Source organism: Vicia villosa, linkage group LG1 (assembly GCF_029867415.1).
Source record: "Vicia villosa cultivar HV-30 ecotype Madison, WI linkage group LG1, Vvil1.0, whole genome shotgun sequence".
NCBI classification, from domain to species: domain Eukaryota; kingdom Viridiplantae; phylum Streptophyta; class Magnoliopsida; order Fabales; family Fabaceae; genus Vicia; species Vicia villosa.
Window position 1 is genome coordinate 37,654,897 of NC_081180.1, and position 21,204 is coordinate 37,676,100.

The 21,204-nt window shown below is 35.4% G+C and overlaps 2 protein-coding genes across 2 annotated transcripts; one reads left to right on the forward strand and one right to left on the reverse strand.

Moving 5' to 3' along the window:
* Window positions 1–7,271: 7,271 nt before the first annotated feature.
* Window positions 7,272–8,156, forward strand: LOC131604415 (early nodulin-like protein 5). Its single transcript, XM_058876858.1, has 2 exons — window positions 7,272–7,549; window positions 7,737–8,156. The coding sequence occupies exons 1-2, from the start codon at window positions 7,351–7,353 to the stop codon at window positions 8,075–8,077; spliced, it is 540 nt and encodes a 179-aa protein (XP_058732841.1). The 5' UTR covers window positions 7,272–7,350; the 3' UTR covers window positions 8,078–8,156.
* A 1,503-nt stretch (window positions 8,157–9,659) lies between these two features.
* LOC131634321 (DEAD-box ATP-dependent RNA helicase 27-like) lies at window positions 9,660–17,326 on the reverse strand. The gene is made up of 12 exons (XM_058904981.1): window positions 16,859–17,326; window positions 16,583–16,768; window positions 15,709–15,894; window positions 14,935–15,018; window positions 14,465–14,506; window positions 14,106–14,177; window positions 13,719–14,018; window positions 12,143–12,181; window positions 11,930–12,034; window positions 11,077–11,145; window positions 10,859–10,984; window positions 9,660–10,110 (listed from the first exon to the last, which is right to left on the reverse strand). Exons 1-12 carry the CDS (start codon window positions 17,174–17,176, stop codon window positions 9,937–9,939), a joined length of 1,701 nt encoding a protein of 566 aa, XP_058760964.1. The 5' UTR covers window positions 17,177–17,326; the 3' UTR covers window positions 9,660–9,936.
* Between the last annotated feature and the right edge of the window lie 3,878 nt (window positions 17,327–21,204).

Consider the following 21,204-nt stretch of genomic DNA (forward strand, 5'->3'; position numbering starts at 1 on the left):
CAATTTCATGGCTTCTCAAGGCACTGATCAGCTCTTCCAGAGAAACTTCATTCAGATTCTTTGCAATCTTGAATGCAGTCACCATAGGACCCCATCTTCTGGGTAAGCTTCTGATGATCTTCTTCACATGATCAGCCTTGGTGTATCCTTTGTCAAGAACTCTCAATCCAGCAGTCAGAGTTTGAAATCTCGAAAACATCTTTTCAATGTCTTCATCATCCTCCATCTTGAAGGCTTCATACTTCTGGATTAAGGCAAGAGCTTTTGTCTCCTTGACTTGAGCATTTCCTTCATGAGTCATTTTCAAGGACTCATATATGTCATAGGCCGTTTCCCTGTTAGATATCTTCTCATACTCAGCATGAGAGATAGCATTCAGCAAAACAGTTCTACATTTATGATGATTCCTGAAAAGCTTCTTTTGATCATCATTCATTTCTTGCCTTGACAGCTTCACGCCACTGGCATTTACTGGATGTTTGTAACCATCCATTAGAAGATCCCATAGATCACCATCTAGACCCAGAAAATAACTTTCCAGTTTATCTTTCCAGTATTCAAAGTTTTCACCATCAAATACCGGCGGTCTAGTATAACCATTGTTTCCGTTGTATTGCTCAGCAGAGCCAGATGTAGATGCAGGTGTAGATGTAGACTTTCCACTTTCATCAACCATCTTTTAAATGAAGCGTTTTTCTCTTCCTGAATCTTTTCTAAACACGGTTAAGTGCTTGCACCTTAGAACCGGCGCTCTGATGCCAATTGAAGGATAGAAAAACACTTAGAAAGGGGGGGATTGAATAAGTGTGACTTTAAATCTTGGACGATAAAAATAAATTGCACAATTATTTTTATCCTGGTTCGCTGTTAACGAAGCTACTCCAGTCCACCCCCGCAGAGATGATTTACCTCAACTGAGGATTTAATCCACTAATCGCACGGATTACAATGGTTTTCCACTTAGTCCGCAACTAAGTCTTCCAGAGTCTTCTGATCACACACTGATCACTCCAGGAACAACTGCTTAGATACCCTCTAAGACTTTTCTAGAGTCTACTGATCAACACGATCACTCTAGGCTTAGTTCACTCCTAAGACTTCCCTAGAGTATTCTGATCAACACGATCACTCTAGTTACAAACTGCTCAGCCAACTGCTAAGACTTCCTAGAGTATACTGATCACACTGATCACTCTAGTTCCTTACAACTTAATGTAATTCTAAGAGTATTACAAATGCTTCTTAAAAGCGATAATCACAACTGTGATATTTCTCTTAACGTTTAAGCTTAATCTCACTAAAATATTACAACAGCAATGTAGTGAGTTGATGAAGATTCTGAGCTTTGATTGAACAGCGTTTCAGCAAGTTTATTTTTGTTCAGAGTTGTTGAGAATTGGTAACCTTGCTTCTCATCAGAACTTCATATTTATAGGCGTTGAGAAGATGACCGTTGAATGCATTTAATGCTTTGCGTGTTCCGTACAGCATTGCACTTAATGTTATACGCTTTTGTCAACTACCTCGAGCCTTGTTCACGCTGTGTCTACTGACGTAGCCTTTAGTAGCTTTTAACGTTCCTTTTGTCAGTCAGCGTAGTCTGCCACCTGTACTTCCTTCTGATCTGATGTTTGTGAATACGACGTTTGAATATCATCAGAGTCAAAAACAGCTTGGTGCAAAGCATCTTCTGATCTTCTGACCTTGAAGTGCTTCTGAGCGTGATACCATCTTCTGATCTTCAGTGCTTCTGATCTCATGTTCTTCTGATGCTTCCATAGACCCATGTTCTGATTCTGCTTCGACCATCTTCTGATGTCTTGCCAGACCATGTTCTGATGTTGCATGCTGAACCATTTTGAGATACAACTTCTGAGCGCTGAATTATGCGTACTCTTTATATATATTTCCTGAAAGGGAAATTGCATTGGATTAGAGTACCATATTATCTTAAGCAAAATTCATATTATTGTTATCATCAAAACTAAGATAATTGATAAGAACAAATCTTGTTCTAACAGTTTTCCACTTAGTCCGCGACTAAGTCTTCTAGAGTATCCTGATCACAACCTGATCACTCCAGGAACAAATGCTTAGACACAAGCTAAGACTTTCTTAGAGTATCCTGACCACCACGTGATCACTCTAATTACAATTGCTTAGACACAAGCTAAGACTTCCTAGAGTATCCTGATCAACACTTGATCACTCTAGTTACTTACAAATTAATGTAATCAAATAAGAGTTTTACAAATGCTTCTAAAAAGCTATAATCACAACAGTGATATTTCTCTTAACGTTTAAGCTTAATCTCACTAATATATTACAACAGCAATGTAGTGAGCTTTGATGAAGATGAAGTTTCTGAGCTTTGGATTGAACAGCGTTTCAGCAAGTTAATATTCACAGAATTTGGTTCAGCGTTGTTCTCAGAATTCGTTAACCTTGCTTCTCATCAGAACTTCATATTTATAGGCGTTTGAGAAGATGACCGTTGAGCGCATTTAATGTTTTGCGTGTTCCGTACAGCTTTGCATTTAATGTTTCACGCTTTTGTCAACTACCTCGAGCCTTGTTCACGCTGTGTCTACTGACGTTGCCTTTAATAGCTTCCAACGTTCCTTTTGTCAGTCAGCGTAGCCTGCCACCTGTACTTTCTTCTGATCTGATGTTTGAATAAAATATTTGAATATCATCAGAGTCAAACAGCTTGGTGCATAGCATCTTCTTGTCTTCTGACCTTGAAGTGCTTCTGAGCGTGATACCATGAGAACTTCAGTGCTTCTGCTTCTGATCTCAAGTTCTTCTGATGCTTTCATAGACCCATGTTCTGATTCTGCCTTGACCATCTTCTGATGTCTTGCCAGACCATGTTCTGATGTTGCATGTTGAACCTTCTGAGACAAAGCTTCTGAGCGCTGATTTATGCATACTCTTTATATATTTCCTGAAAGGGAATTTGCAATGTATTAGAGTACCACATTATCTCACACAAAATTCATATCCTTGTTATCATCAAAACTAAGAATATTGATCAGAACAAATCTTGTTCTAACAGTACCTTGCAGATACACCCTTCCTCCTTGATTCAAATATTGTACGCAAAATCTATGCCCCACTTCAAATTTTGATCAACCGATAAGATTAATGATGCCATTTTTAGAAACTTCTGTGCTCTATATTTTTTTCTTCAGAAACCAAAAATCATAGCAGGTTCCAAAATTTCTATCATCTTAAACGATAAGAATATATATTTTTAAACAATGAAGATATAAATGAGAAAAAAATAACAAAATAAAAAAGTATTTCAATAAATTTTAAGAAAAATTTATAAACTAATATAGAAAAACCACAAAATAAAAGTTAAACAATACTTATCAAACAAGACCTTTTTTATTAAAATGAATTGAAAAATTAAAAATTAAAAGTTTTTGTCTTATTAATGAGACACTATATCTTTATCATTAAATTGTCACCTCATCAATTTTGTTTCCAAATTCAAATACTTTTTTCAATCCTTACTAATTTGAAATTTCACTATATTATTTCTCATATATTTCATTATCTTATTTATTTATTCTCTCTCATATCTTCAATCCTTTTACTTTTTATAGGATAAATATATTTTTATCCTTATAAACATCTTAAATTTTATTTTTATTTTCTATTAATAAATGATATATTTTAGTCTCTACAAAATTTTTATGTATGCAATTTTAGTTTTTCTAAAATTTTAAAAATTATTTAATTATACTTTAATTTTTAAATTTATAAATAATTTTTTTCATACATGTTTAGGATACTATAAAATATTTATTTACCAAACTTAATAATTTTTTAAAATGAAAAAATTAAATATGAATTTTTTAAATTTCAAAAGATAATGATAAAAGTAATAAAAATCTCGACTTAAAAATCAATTTTTGAATTTTTTTTTTCAAGGAACTTTTTAAAACGTTTTAAACATGTCATCAAAATAACCATTCAAAAATTCACATTGATTTAACAATAGGGACTAAAATTACGTGCATAATAATTTTGTAGGGACCAAAACATGCTATTTTTTATAGGGACCAAAAACATATTTAACCCTAGTTAATATTCTCAAGTGAGCAAAATATTTCTAAAAATAATCATACAAATAAAATCAACGTCGTATAAATTTCATTCTTATTACTTTTATTATATTTTAATATTTTTCATTTAAAGAAATATATAAATTTAAAATGTCAAATATACAAAAAGAATAGATTTTTAAAAATAAATTTTAACTTTGTGAAGCATACGAGTTGAACCGAGTTGTTCGTGAACTTTCTAACGAGTCAAATTTGAGATGAAAAAAAATTGCGACGAACTCGAATTGATATTTGAGTTGAACCAATTCTTAACGAGTTGAGCCGATTTGAGGCGAGTTCGACTCGACTCATTTCCAGCCGTAGTCAGGCATATGATTATGTTGTAATGTGACATGGTATCTACAATGAAGCAGTTGGCGTCAATAGTCTTTGTGTTTGCTCTCTCGCCGCAAATGTTGTTTAGGGTCATGTAGCCCATTATTTGTACATGTTCGTATGATAATCCTGTTAAAGAGTTGTTGAACATGTGTGTCGTCCAGATCCAGTTGTAAATTCTGGAAGGCATCCCAGAACAGGACATCGACGGAGCTACTCGGGTCTATTAAGACATGCCTGATATCCTAACTCCCTTGCTGAAAGGTGATGACCAAGGGATCATTGTCGTGAGGGTTGACGTCTAAGGCATCCCCTTCGGAGAAATCGATGTTGACCCCTTCCATTCCTATGGTGTTTCCAAGAAATTTTCGCGTATCTTCTTCGGGCGGCTCTGGAAAGGCGCCTCCCAGAGATACCTTTAACAATGGTGTTGGCTTCGTGACGTAGGACCCTGTTAGTCATCTAAAAAAAGGGATGAGAGAGTAGAAGTGATAAATGTGGCCCAAGATAGTTTTATTGGGGCCTCATGGTGGGCGCCACTATACTGGTCAAAAAGTACAGGTGCGTGTTCCTCCGCAAGGGCAGGGAGACTCAGATGCTTTAGTAGATGTATAACACGTTTTGACAGTGAAGACTTGCTCGTGGAGGCGAGAAGCCTGTACAGTGTTATTTGAGGCTTTTTAAGTGAACAACTCACGTGAGGTGATAGGCCCTGCTGGTGGCCGACACTACGTGATTGTAGGCGGATGGCTAGGTTAATCGTTTGCTATGGTTACAGTGAGTGTGGTGCTCTTTTAGATAGTAGAAGATGTGCATGATTTAAAGTCTGTCTTCCTTCCATTTGAGGGGTGATGTATTTATAAGGGTCTCTAGAACCTAGGGTTTCCTCAAAAAGGGACATCTTTCACTCAATCAAATAGTGGATAGTTTAATCCTTATTTCCAAGGGAGTCGTGGTTCCGCTAATGACCTTGATTTTCTCTCTGCCCCCAAAGAACGTCTTATCCTACGTTTTTCCACATATGTCCGAGGGAAGACCACAGGGCGAGGCGATACTTCCCTCTGGACGACCTTGTGTCATCGCCTCTCTTGGGACAGTCCCAGAGTATCGCCTTAGGCAAGTCCTTTTACAAATATAACACTACAAAGAGGTATCGGATAGTGCGCAGACACAAGGTGGAAAGACGGAAGATTTCTTTATTACAATAGGTTTGCATCAATGTTCAACTCTAAGCACCCTATATTTTTCTTTAATTTTCAATGTACTCACGGAACACATCCAAGAGTCAGCGCCGCAATGCATGTTTTTTTGCATATAATATAGTTCTACTTGAAAAGTCAAAGGAAGATTTAAATGAGAAGAGGAATTTCACATTATCAAACAAAACATAATTAGCTTATAATGAGGTTAAGAACAATCGACTGCTGAAAAATAAATTACATATTCTTAAATAGAGGAGTATAAAAATGTTTAGTTGTAAGCTTATAAGCAATGATATAAATATCAGGTCGGCTGCCTCAACCGGTTAGACCAAAAAATAGAGTTAAATCTGGTTTGGTCAGCCTTACGAAACTACTTAAGGGTCAAAATAGAAAGAAAAAAACTAAATTGAATGGTCCTAAATTGTTTGAACTAAAGAAATAGAGTCGATTTTGTGTAGTCGTTCGACCTAAAGAAATACAAGCAATTACTTAATTTCATTTGACTTAAATGCACGGTTGGTCCTCCTATTTTAATATTTAACATTTTAGTATCTTCATTTTAAAATTTATATTTATTTATCTCTCTTCATTTTTCTCGCAGAGGTGACATTGAAGTGACATTGATGATTAGGATAAAATAAATATCAATGATAATATATTAAAATAAAATCATAATAAAATTATAATTTTTTTAGAGAATTAACAAAATTTCAATGAGTTTAAAAGTAGTGAAACAAATAGTATAAACTAATATTATACATACAACCAAACAAAATTATTATATTTGTCATATTATATCAGTATTTTAAAATTAAAAATATTTTTTAATTTGATATATGTCTCTCATTAATCGACCGTGTAAAAATATTTTACATTATGTGCATATTTCTTTTTTTCAATTTTCATTGTGTTTTTAAAAAATATTTATTAGAATTTACAACTACAAAAATTTATGCTGAGAGAAGTTCAAACTCTTAACCTAAAGCCAACAAATATTTTATATATTTTTAAATATTGGTTGTAAATGATTCCGATCACAGTGGTAGACAAAGTCATAAAATCTAATACACATTAAACTTAAACTCTTGAAGGAAAATAATATAAGAGAAAGAGATGGGAAAAAAATTATATTTATCGAAGACAGGAAACATTTTGTAAGAATTGAGAGTGTCTGAATATAAAGTTAAGAGAGACTTGTCTAAAAATTCTGATTGGATTTGGAAAAAAAATGATAAAGATGTAAAAAGTAAAAATAATTAAAAATAATAGAAAAGATAAATTAATTTAATAAAAGGAGAAACTGAAAAGTTTAAGTGGTAGTGAGTGGATAAATATAATTTAGTGGGGTAGTTAATTATATGGGGACTAAATTTTTTTTAATACAACTACTAAATATTTTAGAGAATTTAGTTAATTTGTAATAAAATTAGAAAAATCTCAAATTCCACATATGAGCTAATTTCACTCAAAATTTAGACAAAGTCATGTCATAGAGCATTTTGTGAAACCATCACTCGCAACATAGTCCACTACCTTAAAACGTGTACCTAAATTCTCTCCCTCTTTTTAGTTAACAAACTCTCATTTTCCACTTTCCTTCTCTTTTTAAGTCCAAACTCATTTTCTCATAACATTACTTTTCACTTCATCAAAAGTAACAACATAACTTACTAGAGCTCCCTAGAGAAAATCCAAATATGGCTTCCATTTTCAATGCCTCAAACTCACTTTTCCTTTGCTTGATTCTTGTTTCTATCTCACAATTTTTGGTTATCAATTGTACTGAATTTCGAGTTGGAGGTAGAAATGGTTGGGTTGTCCCTACCTCAAAGGACTCCGATGAAATGTATAACCAATGGGCTTCCCAAAATCGGTTCAAAATCGACGATACTATTCGTAATTATCCTTTCTTACTAATTTTACTTTTCAATAGATAAGCATTTTATTTTTGAGTTGAGATCGTTTCTATTACAGCATCTTAGAATATAAATATAAATGCAGACGTAGTTGTCTGCATTTATATATTCTAAGACGTTGTAACGATAGATAGATTAATGATATTATTGTTTTGACATTTGTGTAGATTTCAAGTACGATAAGGACTCAGTGATGATGGTGAGTGAAGGGGAATACGAAAAGTGCAAATCGGATCGTCCGCTGTTTTTCGAAAACAATGGGAATACCACTTACAAATTTGAACGACCGGGAATGTTCTACTTCATTAGTGGTGTTAGTGGACATTGTACAAGGGGACAGAAAATGGTGATCAAGGTTTTGGATATTGAACCAATTATAGCACAATCACCACAATCTGCAAATGAGACTGCATCAATAGCACACTCTAAAGCTACTCAAATGGATGCTATTAGTGTCACAGTATTCACACTCTTTGTTCTTTCATTCATTGGCATGGTTTATGTTTGAAGCATTACTAGTTCTTAGTCTATTAGGTTAGGTTATGAGTATGGTCTAATTCTAGGTGGTTTGTTTTGTTGAGTTTTGTTTTTAGGTGTTTAGTTTATTTGTTGCTTTAGTCATAATAGGATTTAGAAGTTCCTTATTGTCATCATGATGATATTGTTTACTTTTTAGTTAGTTTATATTGATTTTTTTCTATATGATTACATTTGTCCTTAGATGTTCTATTATTTTTTGTTTGAAGTGAATTTTATGTTTTGGCAATGAATGGATGATATTATGAAAGAAATTAACATATAAGGATATCATATTCCATGATTTTGTGAAATGTAGCTAGATGATCTACTATTCGAAGATGTTATAGAAATCTTCTTCAATAATATTTTCAAAGAAAAACATATAATTTGAGCTTTTGAATTTTCTATTCTTGAAAACCTTGCACATAAAAGTCTTCCAGCAGCAGAGGATTTGTTTCCAACAAAGTGGCGATAGTGATCAGATACATACCGGTAATTAGGGCGAGAAGGGACGAACTTATTTGAGAAGAAGGCGGACATAATAGAAGGTGTGGGTATAAAACCTTGTCTCTATCCCGTAAAAAAGTAAGGGCGGACAGACATTAAACCTTTTAAGTCTTAAAAATTATAAAACTCTATGTAAAAGCTCGTGAATGTAAAAGCGCTTGAAAAAACAGGTCGGAATATGAGCATGCTCCACGGACCCGTTTTGCCACCCATATTGGTGATACATTTACATGACAATGCATTCCATTTTTCATTGCTAAAACTTGAAATTAATAACTATTCGATACTGAAGCAGAAATAGTTTAAGTTTTTGGTGATATGTAAGATTGAACTCAGAGTCATCCCCCTTTATTTAAGAGTGACTAAGGTGAGGGTTAAAGCCATCTCTCAGATGATCCAGTTTGATTTGCGGTGAACAATTGAATTGAATGTATTATCAATGCTTCAAAGCCAAGGTACACATTTACATTAGATAATTGAATGTATTATCAATGCTTCAAAGCCAAGGTACACATTTACATTAGATAATGGAGCACTTTTGTCTTATTGGACCTTTGACTGATTTGTTACTGTCACCACTCATATTTGAGTCTGGGTAACTAAACCACCTCACTCAATGTTGTTCATGGCAGGTGGCGGGTGACGATTAAAACCATCTTGGATGATTCCCAAAGCTGGGGTAAATATGTACATCAGGTAATGGAGCACTTTAGCTTATTTGGACCGCATAATTTGGACGTCTTAACAAACCTTTGACAGGTCCAAAATAAAAACCGAGATTAATTGTCACCACTCATACATGAGTCTGGGCTAAACTATCTCAGTGTTGTTGATGGCGAATAGTGGTAGAGAGCCAAAATTCCGCCATCCTGGACACTTGCAACATGCCCACGCTTCTCCAAAAAGCATATTCAAAATGATCCTCTATGATTGGTGATAGTTATTCATTACCACTTTAGAGTCAAGTTCAAAAACTGCAGTTCAGATGCCAATAGCATATTTAAATTAATTGAGTGCATGCTCAGTACACAAGTGTATATATCTAGTTATGTGAATAACAAAAATGAACTATTGAACTCAGTTTGTATTTCCATTTCCATTGCTTACAGAAGCCAAGTATAAAAGTTAATGATAGAAATTAACAATAAAATAATTACAAACTGGAAACATGATGAGGCGCTATTATTCAGGTACAAGGTAAGAATAAAGAGACAACTCCAGTTGTAGAAAATTCTGATGGCTTGAATAATCTTATGTAGACTAATTTAAAGTTATAAAATCTAATTTTAGAAAATTCTATCAAAATTTTTTGAACTGTATCGCGCCGTTTCACGATTGATGTTAATGCCTCACAAACTGCCGCTTATCATCAGTATTTCGCTTTCCATAAGGATTGTTCGGGTTGAATCCATGTCTGCCTCCATCAACTCTACGCGTTTTCTTCCTTTGCTTACTGCTGCTTATGTTTACACTCACATTGGGAGGGTTTGAAAAACAGAATGAAGCTGCAACAGCCTGCTCAAAGTATATAAACTGATATTATGACAGTATTCATGCTTTAGAATCCAAACAATTTAACTTCACCAATGATGATACTTTTCTATCACCGTGTTAATGCTTATGAACATACTGTAGTTCTTGATGCATGTTTGGATAATAGCTTATTTAAAGGCAGAAAAAAAGCCTATACAGCTTTCCCAGAAAACTTGTAGATCATGAAATGATTATTTCTCTAGCCTACCACTTAATGCACAAGGCTACTGATGACATTTTTCTATTATGATAATCCTGAATTAAATGAATATTCAGATTGCTCCTGTTAAATTAAGACAATAACTCTTCATTTCCTTTGTTTGTCTTCCACTATTAAAATAAAACAAGAAAAAAAGCAATGAATGACAGTTAATTTTCTCAATATCAATTTTTTAAAGATCTAACACACCCTTTCCGGTCTCTTGTCTAGATCTAAACTTACCTTCAAAAATGTTTTCTAAATATGACGTTACATTTAAACTAGGAATTCAAACTTAAAAAACCTCCTTTAATCTATTTATGTTGCCACTTGGATTAATTTTGTTCAGTGATTTATTCATACCAAATTAACCCAATCCTTGAAGCTTTAGATCAAAATGAAAGAATATATAAAAGTTCCCAGTAACAGGTGATTTAAAATGTCAAGGCACAAGTGCTGAAGTACATAAGATCAATTTAGACAATATATTTGATGAAATAACTATAAAATATAATACTCTAAGAGCTGTACCTGCAGATCGAGGCGTTGAACATTGAATATATCCTTGGAGGAATGTGAATCGTATGCTAATATGTATGATCTATATGCTTCCTTAGCCATTTTGTTCAAAAAATAATTTTCGGCAACCAATTTCTCCTATACAAATGCAACAGTTCCTTTGTAACATAAGCTGCAGTTGGTAACTTTAATAAATAAAAGTTTATTTAACACAAGAAGAAGGAATATACCAGGTGAGAGTGTATATTAGCCACCTTCTTTTCATCATAAGCATATTCTTTCACCGGGACCTTAGCTTTCTGAAATAAGGATAAATATAAAATTATCATTTGGGATGAACCAAGCATAAATTTTATTACAAAAAAAAAAAACAGCGTCCAGGAGCATAGGGGATATAGCAATCACTTCTCCCAAATATCATGTACTCTGGGCATGAAACTAAAAAAGTTGAAATTCACTCAAATATGGCCTTGTTGATAAGAAGCGCGGAGACCTCTGTGGTTTTAGGTGTGTACCATGCCCGACACCCATACAACATTCATACCTCGCGTTTGTGTGTATAGCATCAATATCGATGTCTTACAGTTTGGAAATTAGTGTTCTCTATATCATACTCCCTCTGTCCCAAATTATAAGAGAAAATCACTTTTTAGATTCATTGAATAATTAATGTATCTGGTTTATATATAGACCAGATACATTATTTATTCAATGAATCTAAAAAATGATTTTCTCTTATAATTTGGGACGGAGGGAGTAGGTCGCAATACTTAAAGCTGGCGTTCTGTCAGGTAAGGCTGTCTAGTCTTAACCATTTAACATTAAAACTTAACCAACAACAGATTAGAATCTATTCTGGGCCCCGGGCATGATGGGTGTCATAGCACTATGTTTCCCTTTTTACTTAGATACATTCTCAGATAAAGTAAATGAATACACTAACAAGTCAATAAATTCTGGTTCAGCATCAGAGCACTACGTTTCCCTTTTTACTACGATATATTCTCAGATACACAAGTTAATAAATTCTGGTTCAGCATCAGCTAGCTTAAGATCCGCTACTGCTAAATGAGAGAAACTGACCTTTAGATAACGAAGAAACTGCAATTCTTCAGGAATCAGGAAAAGCAATGCATTGCCTTTTCCACCTTCCCCGCGAGCTGTTCTACCAACCCTGTGGATATATTCCTGGTTGCAGGATAAAACATACATTATAATACTGTACATCGACATATATGACTGCTAAGAACAAATAAAAAAAGGTATTGGTCCTGTCAATAGAAGAGCAAGAAGTACCTTTGGTTCATCAGGTGGGTCATACTGAACAATCCAGTCCTACAACATAAATAAGAGGGGGAAAGATAAAACATTTTAATGATTTTCAATAAACAGAATACATTGCGGCATAAGCACAATATGTTTAATCAATATGCATCCATGTATGGAGGATTAATCTGGGTAAGAATTCCAACTTTGGTTTTACTTACTCCCTTAAGAAATACAGATCCTCTTCTTACATCAAATCCTTCATTTTAACTACAGTAATGTTTACTTGTTTACAAAGTAATTTTTTGCAAATTTGCAAGCCACAACAAGCTTAGTGTCCCCATATTCTGATACTGGAAGCTATTTATCTTTCATTACCCAGCTGCTAGGTATTTCTGGTGTAGACTCGTGCTTTTGTGATCAACAGATGCATGCCGTGTGAACTATCTCAAATGTCATTCAGAACAAATCTATCAAAATTTCGATTTAGAGTAGAAGCGGGTGTTATAGCCAAATTGTGAAAAAATTCATAAAAACGTTGATTCTGTGCGATCTTGGGCCCGTTACGGCAATGATCGGTCGTTTCCCGGCCACCACCATTACCAAACCGAGAAGGATGACAAGATGCAGAAGCGCTACAATTACGGTTTGGCAGCGACAAATGCATGTTTTTTTGAAATGGTGAATTTTAGATTTAGAGTTTAGAGACTAAACATCTCGATTGTAGGTTTGTTTTAAATAATGGACTAGTGATAAACCAATTAACAAACCAACTATGTCCCTAATGTCTCGCAATTTTTTTTATGGTAAATGATAATAAAGTATAAAAGCTCAAGCATACATGTCTAAAGAATATGAAACATGGTCATTTTCCCATGAACACATTTGCCTACCAAAATATAAGTAAAAGTTCTTCAAATATATACTATTATTTTTTCGTTTTTTTGGCATCTTACGAACTTTGTTACAATCTTATGTTTTACGAATTTTGTTACCCCCTCTTGATCTTACAAAAATAATTGGGTAGGATCTTCCGATCTTAGTTACAATCTTGCTATCCCTTCCCGATCTTATGCAAGATCAGATCTTGACAACCTTGATTCACAGCACTTGGGTGGTGCAAACTATTATGAAATTTGGCAATGATTGAAAAATGATGATAAAAAATAGAATTTTCAAGTACAGCTTTGCCATTGCATCTTTATAACAGGCTAAAATTGTCTTCTTACCCTTGTAATGCCGCACACCAAGCAGTTAGAGGGGTTTGGTCATTAATATGCAGAGAATGCAGCAAGTTTTGCATAATAAATGTGATTTTCATGTCTCTATTCTAGTTCTAATTTTTATTTTGTTTTCTGCAGGAAGATTTTATATCCTTTGCTCTAGTCTTTTTTACCTGGAGGTGTCTTACTTAGATTAGGTAACCCCAATGTTATATACGTTGATAGTATTAACTCTCTTATGCTACTTCTTTTCTTTAGATAGTACTTAACAATAGATTAGCCGATTTCATACTCAATACTGGGAAAGCCCTGATAAATCTAGCCAAAATGAGTCATTCTCCCATCAAAACATTCAAATAAGGTGATAAGAAAGATGAATATACCACGGAAGGTATGTCTAAACCACGAGCAGCAACATCAGTACAGAGCAAGACCCCATTTTCTGCTTCGCAGAAGTCTCTGAAAGCAGCCGTCCGGGTCTGCTGCTTTTGTTTTCCATGAATATTTGCACAATGCAGATTAATGTGATTGAAAATGTCTGCATGGAATTTGACACTGTTGCATGAAGAGAAAAAGACCATCACTTTTTTTGATTGGTGCCTCTTCAAGAAGGAATAGAGAACAGTAAATCTCTCGGCGCAGGGAACAACAACATAACCCTGTAGCAATCCTTCATTTGTAACCTGCATTTATGAGTTCCGTCTCAGATATGATGATAGCTGATGAACAAAGTTCAAAAACTAGGATAAAAAATTCAGTGAACATATAACCTTCTTTCTTCCATCATCTACATCAATATAGACAGGAGTAGTTTGAAATGACAGGCGAGCAAGATCTTCAACCTATATGTTAAAAGAAAAATATGATTCAGAACCAAAAACTGAAAATGAAAAATACCATTCCTCTATTGTTGTAAATAAACCACAATCATTATCAAACATATAATTCTAATTGATAGAGCAAAAAATTACAGATACTTAAGGAAACAAATTGAAAGGAGAACTGTACTCTCACTTTCAAGTACAGTGTACCCAAACTAAACACGGAAACTTGTACAAAATTTATTAAAAATTGAAGTAGATGAAAATAAACTTTTGGTAAAAGAAATTGATGGAAAATGAAAAAATACCTTCTCTGTTTGTGTAGCTGAAAATAAAGCTGTCTGCCTACTCTGTTGAATGAGAAGTAGATCAATTAGTCAAGCCCACAGACATCATTTAACAACACAAGCTACATCTACACTTGTAGTAAGCATAAATTATAGAAGCCAGATTAAATGAAAAGTATAGAAGAACATCTCATCCAGCCTTAAATTGTTGGCCATAATATAAAATTCGAGCTACATGACCGTGCATTTTTAGGCCAACTGCAAGCAGCTGCTAACTTTCAAAGTCAATAAACTTTTAGGAAGAATTCACGATTGTATTTTTGCTCAATGGTAAGAAATAGACAATAGTAATACTTGTAATCTTAAATTAATGGAGACCTTTTTCCAGGTATTTTCTGGTTCAATTATCCAATCCACATAAGGAAATAGGCTGGACAAAACAATTTAAAGAAACCGCCATAATAATTTCACAGGCTCGGCATTATAGATACCTTTGGGAGGAGCTTGATAATCTGCTTCAATTCATCCTCAAAGTTTGCTTCCAATAGCCTGTCAGCTTCATCAATAATGAGGCACTGCCAACGAATTCAGGAATATAAAAGTTAGAGAATACGCTATATGCATCCGTGCATCTACTTATTTCAAGAGCAAGCAGGAAGGACAGATGAATAATGTCATAATGTATGTAAACATAAAATAAATATCAGCCAAAATACATTATGAATGAACTTCTGATTAAGATCCAATAGATACTTTGTAGCCAAGATGTCCATGTGATGAGCATTGAACTGTCACATGTATATTCTACAAGAATGCTTACGTTACTGATAAGCATCAAACACTTGTGTGTACATTCTACAAGAAATGCTTACATTACTGATATCCATCAACCACTCACAAACCATACTGATGAAAAAAACACATCATTAATAAATACTAGATGATAGATTGCATGGAAATAATGCATAATATCTCAATCTAAAAGTGTTTCAGATGATCTATTAGGATAATTTTATTTGTTTTAATTATCTTTATTAATTTTTTTATTTAATTAGGATTAGGAGCCTAGAACTACTATACATATGGATAAGTGTTTAGTTTTCCGTGCTATCAAACCATGATTACCAGTCAAATTGTTTATTTTTCCTCTTCTCTCCCTCCTTATCTAACACCCTAAAACTCAACACCAGCATCAGCATTGAAATATGTCTATATTTTAGTGAAGCAAAATAGAGAAACAATTATAGGAACAACTTGTAATATACCTTCAGGTTAGAGTATATGAACCGCTTGGTATTTTGTAGATGATCTAGAAGACGACCAGGAGTAGCTACCAATATATTTATCCCTTTAGCAAGGTGTTCAGCTTCAGTTCTTCTAGCTGAACCTCCAATAATCAATCCAAGAGTTTGTGAATGATACTTTAGAAGCTTCTGGGCAACATCATGGGTCTAAAAGAAATGTAAAATCAGTAAATAAGGAGGACTAGATAATAAAATCCGCTTACGTCAAACATGATAAAGCATCACAAAGAATAACAAAAACTGAGGAACTGGATGCAAAAGAAAATAAAAGAACCAGCACAGATAAACTTCAAAACAAGCTATTATGAAAAAAGTAATATTTAAAAATATTGCAATAATAATAATAAGTTTTTCAAAAAACAGTTTGGCATATGAGTTGAAAAATGAAAATATCTTTTCATCTCAATTATCTTTTTCAGAAACATTAAAATCAGTTTGAATAAACTTCTCAACAAGACTAATAAAAAATGAAAAAGTAAAAGAATCTTGAAAAATTAGTTTCTCATCTAGGTTAAAACCATCTTCTGCATCTCAATTATTTTTCAAAAGCTCTTCTATTAAACTTCTCGATAAATAACAATAAACTGTAAACCTCTCCATAAGTAATTTTTGCAAGTGAAGAACAGTAAAATAATTTAAAATGAGAAGTTCCCATACACTATAAACTAGTCCAAATAGCATCTCTATACAAACTATAAGCTCATTAAGACCATAAACTCATCTTTTCATAGAAAAGCTCAAATAATCATAAACTAGAAATCAATCCAAATTATACCATAATTCCAACAGCACAGTTTAAGTATAGGTCAACACGATCATCGGCAAAATTTAGTACCTGAATAGCAAGCTCTCTAGTGGGACATATGACAACAACACCAGCTCCACTTCGAGGATTAAACTTAAGCTTATACAAAAGCTCCACAGCAGGAATTAAAAAAGCAAGAGTTTTACCAGAACCAGTCCTTGCAGCACCAAGAACATCTTTACCACTCAAAAGTGGCGGAATCGATCCTGCTTGAATCTACATTGACAACAACAACAACATGGTCAATAATCAATTCTAATTTCTAACATTATCTTATCTCAAAATTTTCCGAAATTCGTCGATTACCTGAGTCATGCGTTGAAATCCCATATCCGTAATGGCTTTAGAAGTAGGAACAGATAATCCCAGAGAAGCAAATGACTCGGTGCTCATAATTCCAGAACCGCTGTTATCCTTAACCTTTTTCTCTACCACTACTTCATTTTCTACGTCCACCTCCTCTTTCTTCTTCTTCTTTTTCGAGGATTCTCCATTATTACGAGTATCGTTCGGATCCTCTTCTTCTGCTCCGTTTTGCTCTTCAACGATATCACGGCGTCTCTTTTTGTCGCGCTTTTTCTTCTTATGTATGTCCTGGTTAACGGTTTCATCAATGGTGGCCATGATTTGCGATGTTACACAATTTCAATCACTGTCTTCTTCTTCGTTGTGAAACTCTTTTGTTAAACCCTAGTTATGAAGCTACGGAGGCTTCGTTTGTGTGCACTGGTAGCAGAGTTCACAATTGTGGATCTGGATTGAGTGAATTTGAGGCGGAAAAGCACACTGTGTTTCAGTCAATTATGTCCTTTGGATTAGTCGAGTGCACAATTTTAAGACACCTGTCAAAGCTTTATAATTTTTGTTGTCACAAAAAAAAAATATGGGCCTATGTTTAATTAGGCCCATTATGTGGCAGTAGATACTATTGGCACCCCTGTTTGTTTTACACTCTTTTTCCTTAATTTCTCTTAATTTTTTATCAAGTAAATATGCAAATTATTGTAAAGTGTCATTCAATAAAATAGTAGTTATTAAACGTAATTTTTATAACGGGCAGATCCACTTCTCCCAACACCGGACTTTGTGATCCATCGAAAGCTTTTACCACCAGGCGACTTGGTCTGACTACCAGTCCTTCTAAGGCTATCTTGTCAAGTGTTGCTTTTGGCATCACATTTAAAGATGACCCTGTGTCGATCAAAACTCTAGCTAGATGAGCCTTCCCACATTGCATGGAGATATGCAAGGCTTTGTTGTGTGACTTTCCTTGTAGGGGTAGCTCATTGTCACTGAAACCTAGGCATGCCCCAGTAGTTAGATTGGCCACCATTCCGTCAAATTGATTGACTGTGATGTCCTTAGTTACATGGGCAGCGTTTAGGATCTTCATTAGAGCATCTCGATGTTTCTCAGAGTGTATCAATAGTGATAAGAGCGATATCTTAGATGGTGTCTGTTGCAACTGATCTACCACTCTATAATCACTTTTCTTAATCAGAGCGAGAAACTCCTCAGCATCCTTATTAGAAGTTTCTTTATCCTTAGGTTCAGCCTCGTCACTTGGTCTCATGACAACTTGTTCTCCAGACTGCGTCAAGTTTTCATTAGACGTTGGTTGTACCTGCGCAGTTTTGAATATGCGCCCACTACGGGTCATGCCTCCAGGTCCAACGATGCTTGATACTGCGGTATTAGTATCGGTCTCATATTCCCATGGTACCGCTTTCATCTTGTCCAAAGGATATGGTCCTCTGATTGGGATGATCTTGGTACGCTCTTGCGTAGGTATCATCACTGGTGGTCTAGAGCATGGGATAATCAATGGTTTCCTTGCCCCTTGTGCAGGTATCATTAAAGGCTCGTTTCTTTCCACCATCGCCACATATTCCTCTTCAGGGTGTTCTTCCAGTTGGATCAATCCTTGATCCATGAGCCTTTGCAAGGTGTCTTTGAAAGCTTCGTTAGGTTCTAGGATAAACCCCTTTATAAGAAGATACCGCTTAAGTGCATCTATGGGGAGTTCCGTTGTTGAACCAACTCTTGCTCATTGACAACTTCTATTTGACTGCGCCTTCATGGTGTGGCATCGGATTTGTTTTCACATTGGGTTTGTCAAAGGCGATTGCCCCTGACTCAATCAGATCTTGAACTATGTGTCTAAAAGCCCAACATTTCTCCAAGGTATGTCCAGGAGAATTGGCGTGAAATTCACACCTTTCATTCGGTTTGTAGTTGGGTGTGATCTTGCCTGGAGGAAGAGGTGGCAGTGGCCTAACTTCTACCAAGGATTCATTTATTAAATATTTCAGAATTTCTTTCTTGGAAGTAGGTAGCGGATCGAATCTCCTTTGTCCTCCCTGAAACCGGTTTTGTTGTGGTGGATATGACATGGGAGGTCTGTTCTCCTGATGCCCTACAGCATTAGCCTCTCCTTCCTTCTTCTTTGTGAAGTTGGGGGTAGGCCTCTTTGCCTGATAGGATCCAGACGATGCCCCTTGTATCTTCCCATTCTTGATTCCGTTCTCAATCCTTTCACCGATGACTACCAAGTCTGAAAATCCTGATGACACGCTTCCAACCATCTTATCGTAATATGGCCCTTGTAGTGTAGCCATAAACATATCCACCAGCTCTTTTTCCAACAGGGGAGGTTGAACTCGGGAAGCCATTTCCCTCCACCTCTGTGCATACTCTTTGAATGATTCCTCTTTCTTTTGTGACAAATTTTGGAGTTGCATCCGATTGGGCGCCATGTCCAAATTGTACTTATATTGCTTCAGGAATGTGTTAGCAAGGTCGGTCCAGCTTCGGATATGAGACTTTTCTAACTGCATGTACCAGTCGACCGATGCTCCACTCAAACTATCTTGGAAGAAATGAATCATCAGTTTTTGATCATGAGCATAAGCGGCCATTTTTCGCACATACATGCGCAAGTGATTCCTCGGGCAGGTGAGTCCCTTATATTTCTCAAAATTCGGAACTTTGAATTTGTGTGGAATTGTCAGATCTGGGACTAAGCTCATTTCAAAAGTATCCACGTCAAAAGCGTCATACCCTTCCACAGCCTTCAGTCTCTCTTCCAGTGCCTTGATTTGTCCACTCTCCTTAGAATTCTCCCCAGAATCAGCAGAGGTCAGCTTTGGTTGAGGGACTTGATCTATGTCATTAGTGTCCCCATACTGTAGATCCAAGTAGTCCTCATCCCTAAGCGGATTGTTGATAGGGATGCGAACTGTGCGAGACGTCCCTTCTTTCTGAGCAGTAGGAATAAACCCTTCTCGAGAAGCCTCTCCCTCTTCATGGGTCGTAGTGACCTTTTTAGATGCGTGAGCATTTGTTTTGTGAGGGTCATAGCCTCGTACATACCCTAACAATGGGTTGCCATCTTGAGGTATCTCCTCATACTGATCCTGAACCTCCTTAGCCTTGTCTTGCTTATCTTTGAGGTCTTTCATGAAGCTCGGCATTTGGGCCATTCCTCCCTTGAGGTCTTCAACAGTACCTTTCAGCTGGGTCATTTCCTCACGAAGGGCGGCTTGGTTCTGTTCCAATTGTTCCATTGCCTTTTTCTTCTGAGATCTTGTCTGAATCAGCGGTTGAGTTGCAATGGTGTGACTGGAGATGAAGATAGTTTTTCTTATGTTTTTGAAGAAATAAATATGGCGTGCATGATATGCATGCTATGCTTATGCTATGTTCATGTCTTATCCACATTATTATAGTAAATATACATTCTTTTTTTTTATTCTTTTTATTCTTTTTCTTTTTTTTGCATATATTTATTTGGTGAATATTATAGGAACAATAAGTAAATGCGAAAATAAACACACTTTATTAATTGAAAAGAAGTACCACTTCATTGTTGGTTTACAAAAAGGAAAGGGAAACTGAAATTAAAATACTCAAAATAAATTAAATTAAAAGTACTTGAAATAAAAGCAACAAGGAAATAACATAAAGCTAAGAACGCCTTTGGATGTCTTCTTGGAACTTGTCCACCATATCTCTACAAAGCTTCATGAACTCTTTGACTACTTCGGGAAGGATGATAGGAGATGATTCTGCTTTTGCCAAACTCTTTGGAATATCTTGAATTAAATCATTACACAAGAAGACTAGCTTATCATAATCATCGCGACATTTCTCATAGTCTTCAAGCATCTTAGGAACCATGCTCACATGCTCACTTGCCGTAGAAACAATTGTGTAGAGTCTTTTCCAATAGTCTCTTTCGTTCAAGGCTGCCTCGTGTATCTCTTTTTCTCTCATGAACACTTCCCGAAGTGATACCATAGCTTGAAATGCTCTTTCGTACTCACCAGTGCGCTGTAAAAGTTCTTCTTCCGTGGTTAATCTTCTTGCGTGCTCTTGTTGTCCAGCATTGAGGGCTTCTTGAAGATCATATTTGAGGTTCCTTATTTCATCCTCTTGATCTTTAGTCCTATCAGTTAATTCAAAGATTACAGCTTCCGGATTTTTCTCTGATTCTGCTTTGTCATGGGAAGCCTTTTCGTAACGCCTTCTCCACCTTGCAATTTCCCTATCCGCTTGTTCCAACCTCTCATTATGTGCTTCCAGATTAAAATTAGCACTTAGAACTCCTTCGGTTGCACGTTTCCTCTTACCCCTTTGCCTATCATTCTCCT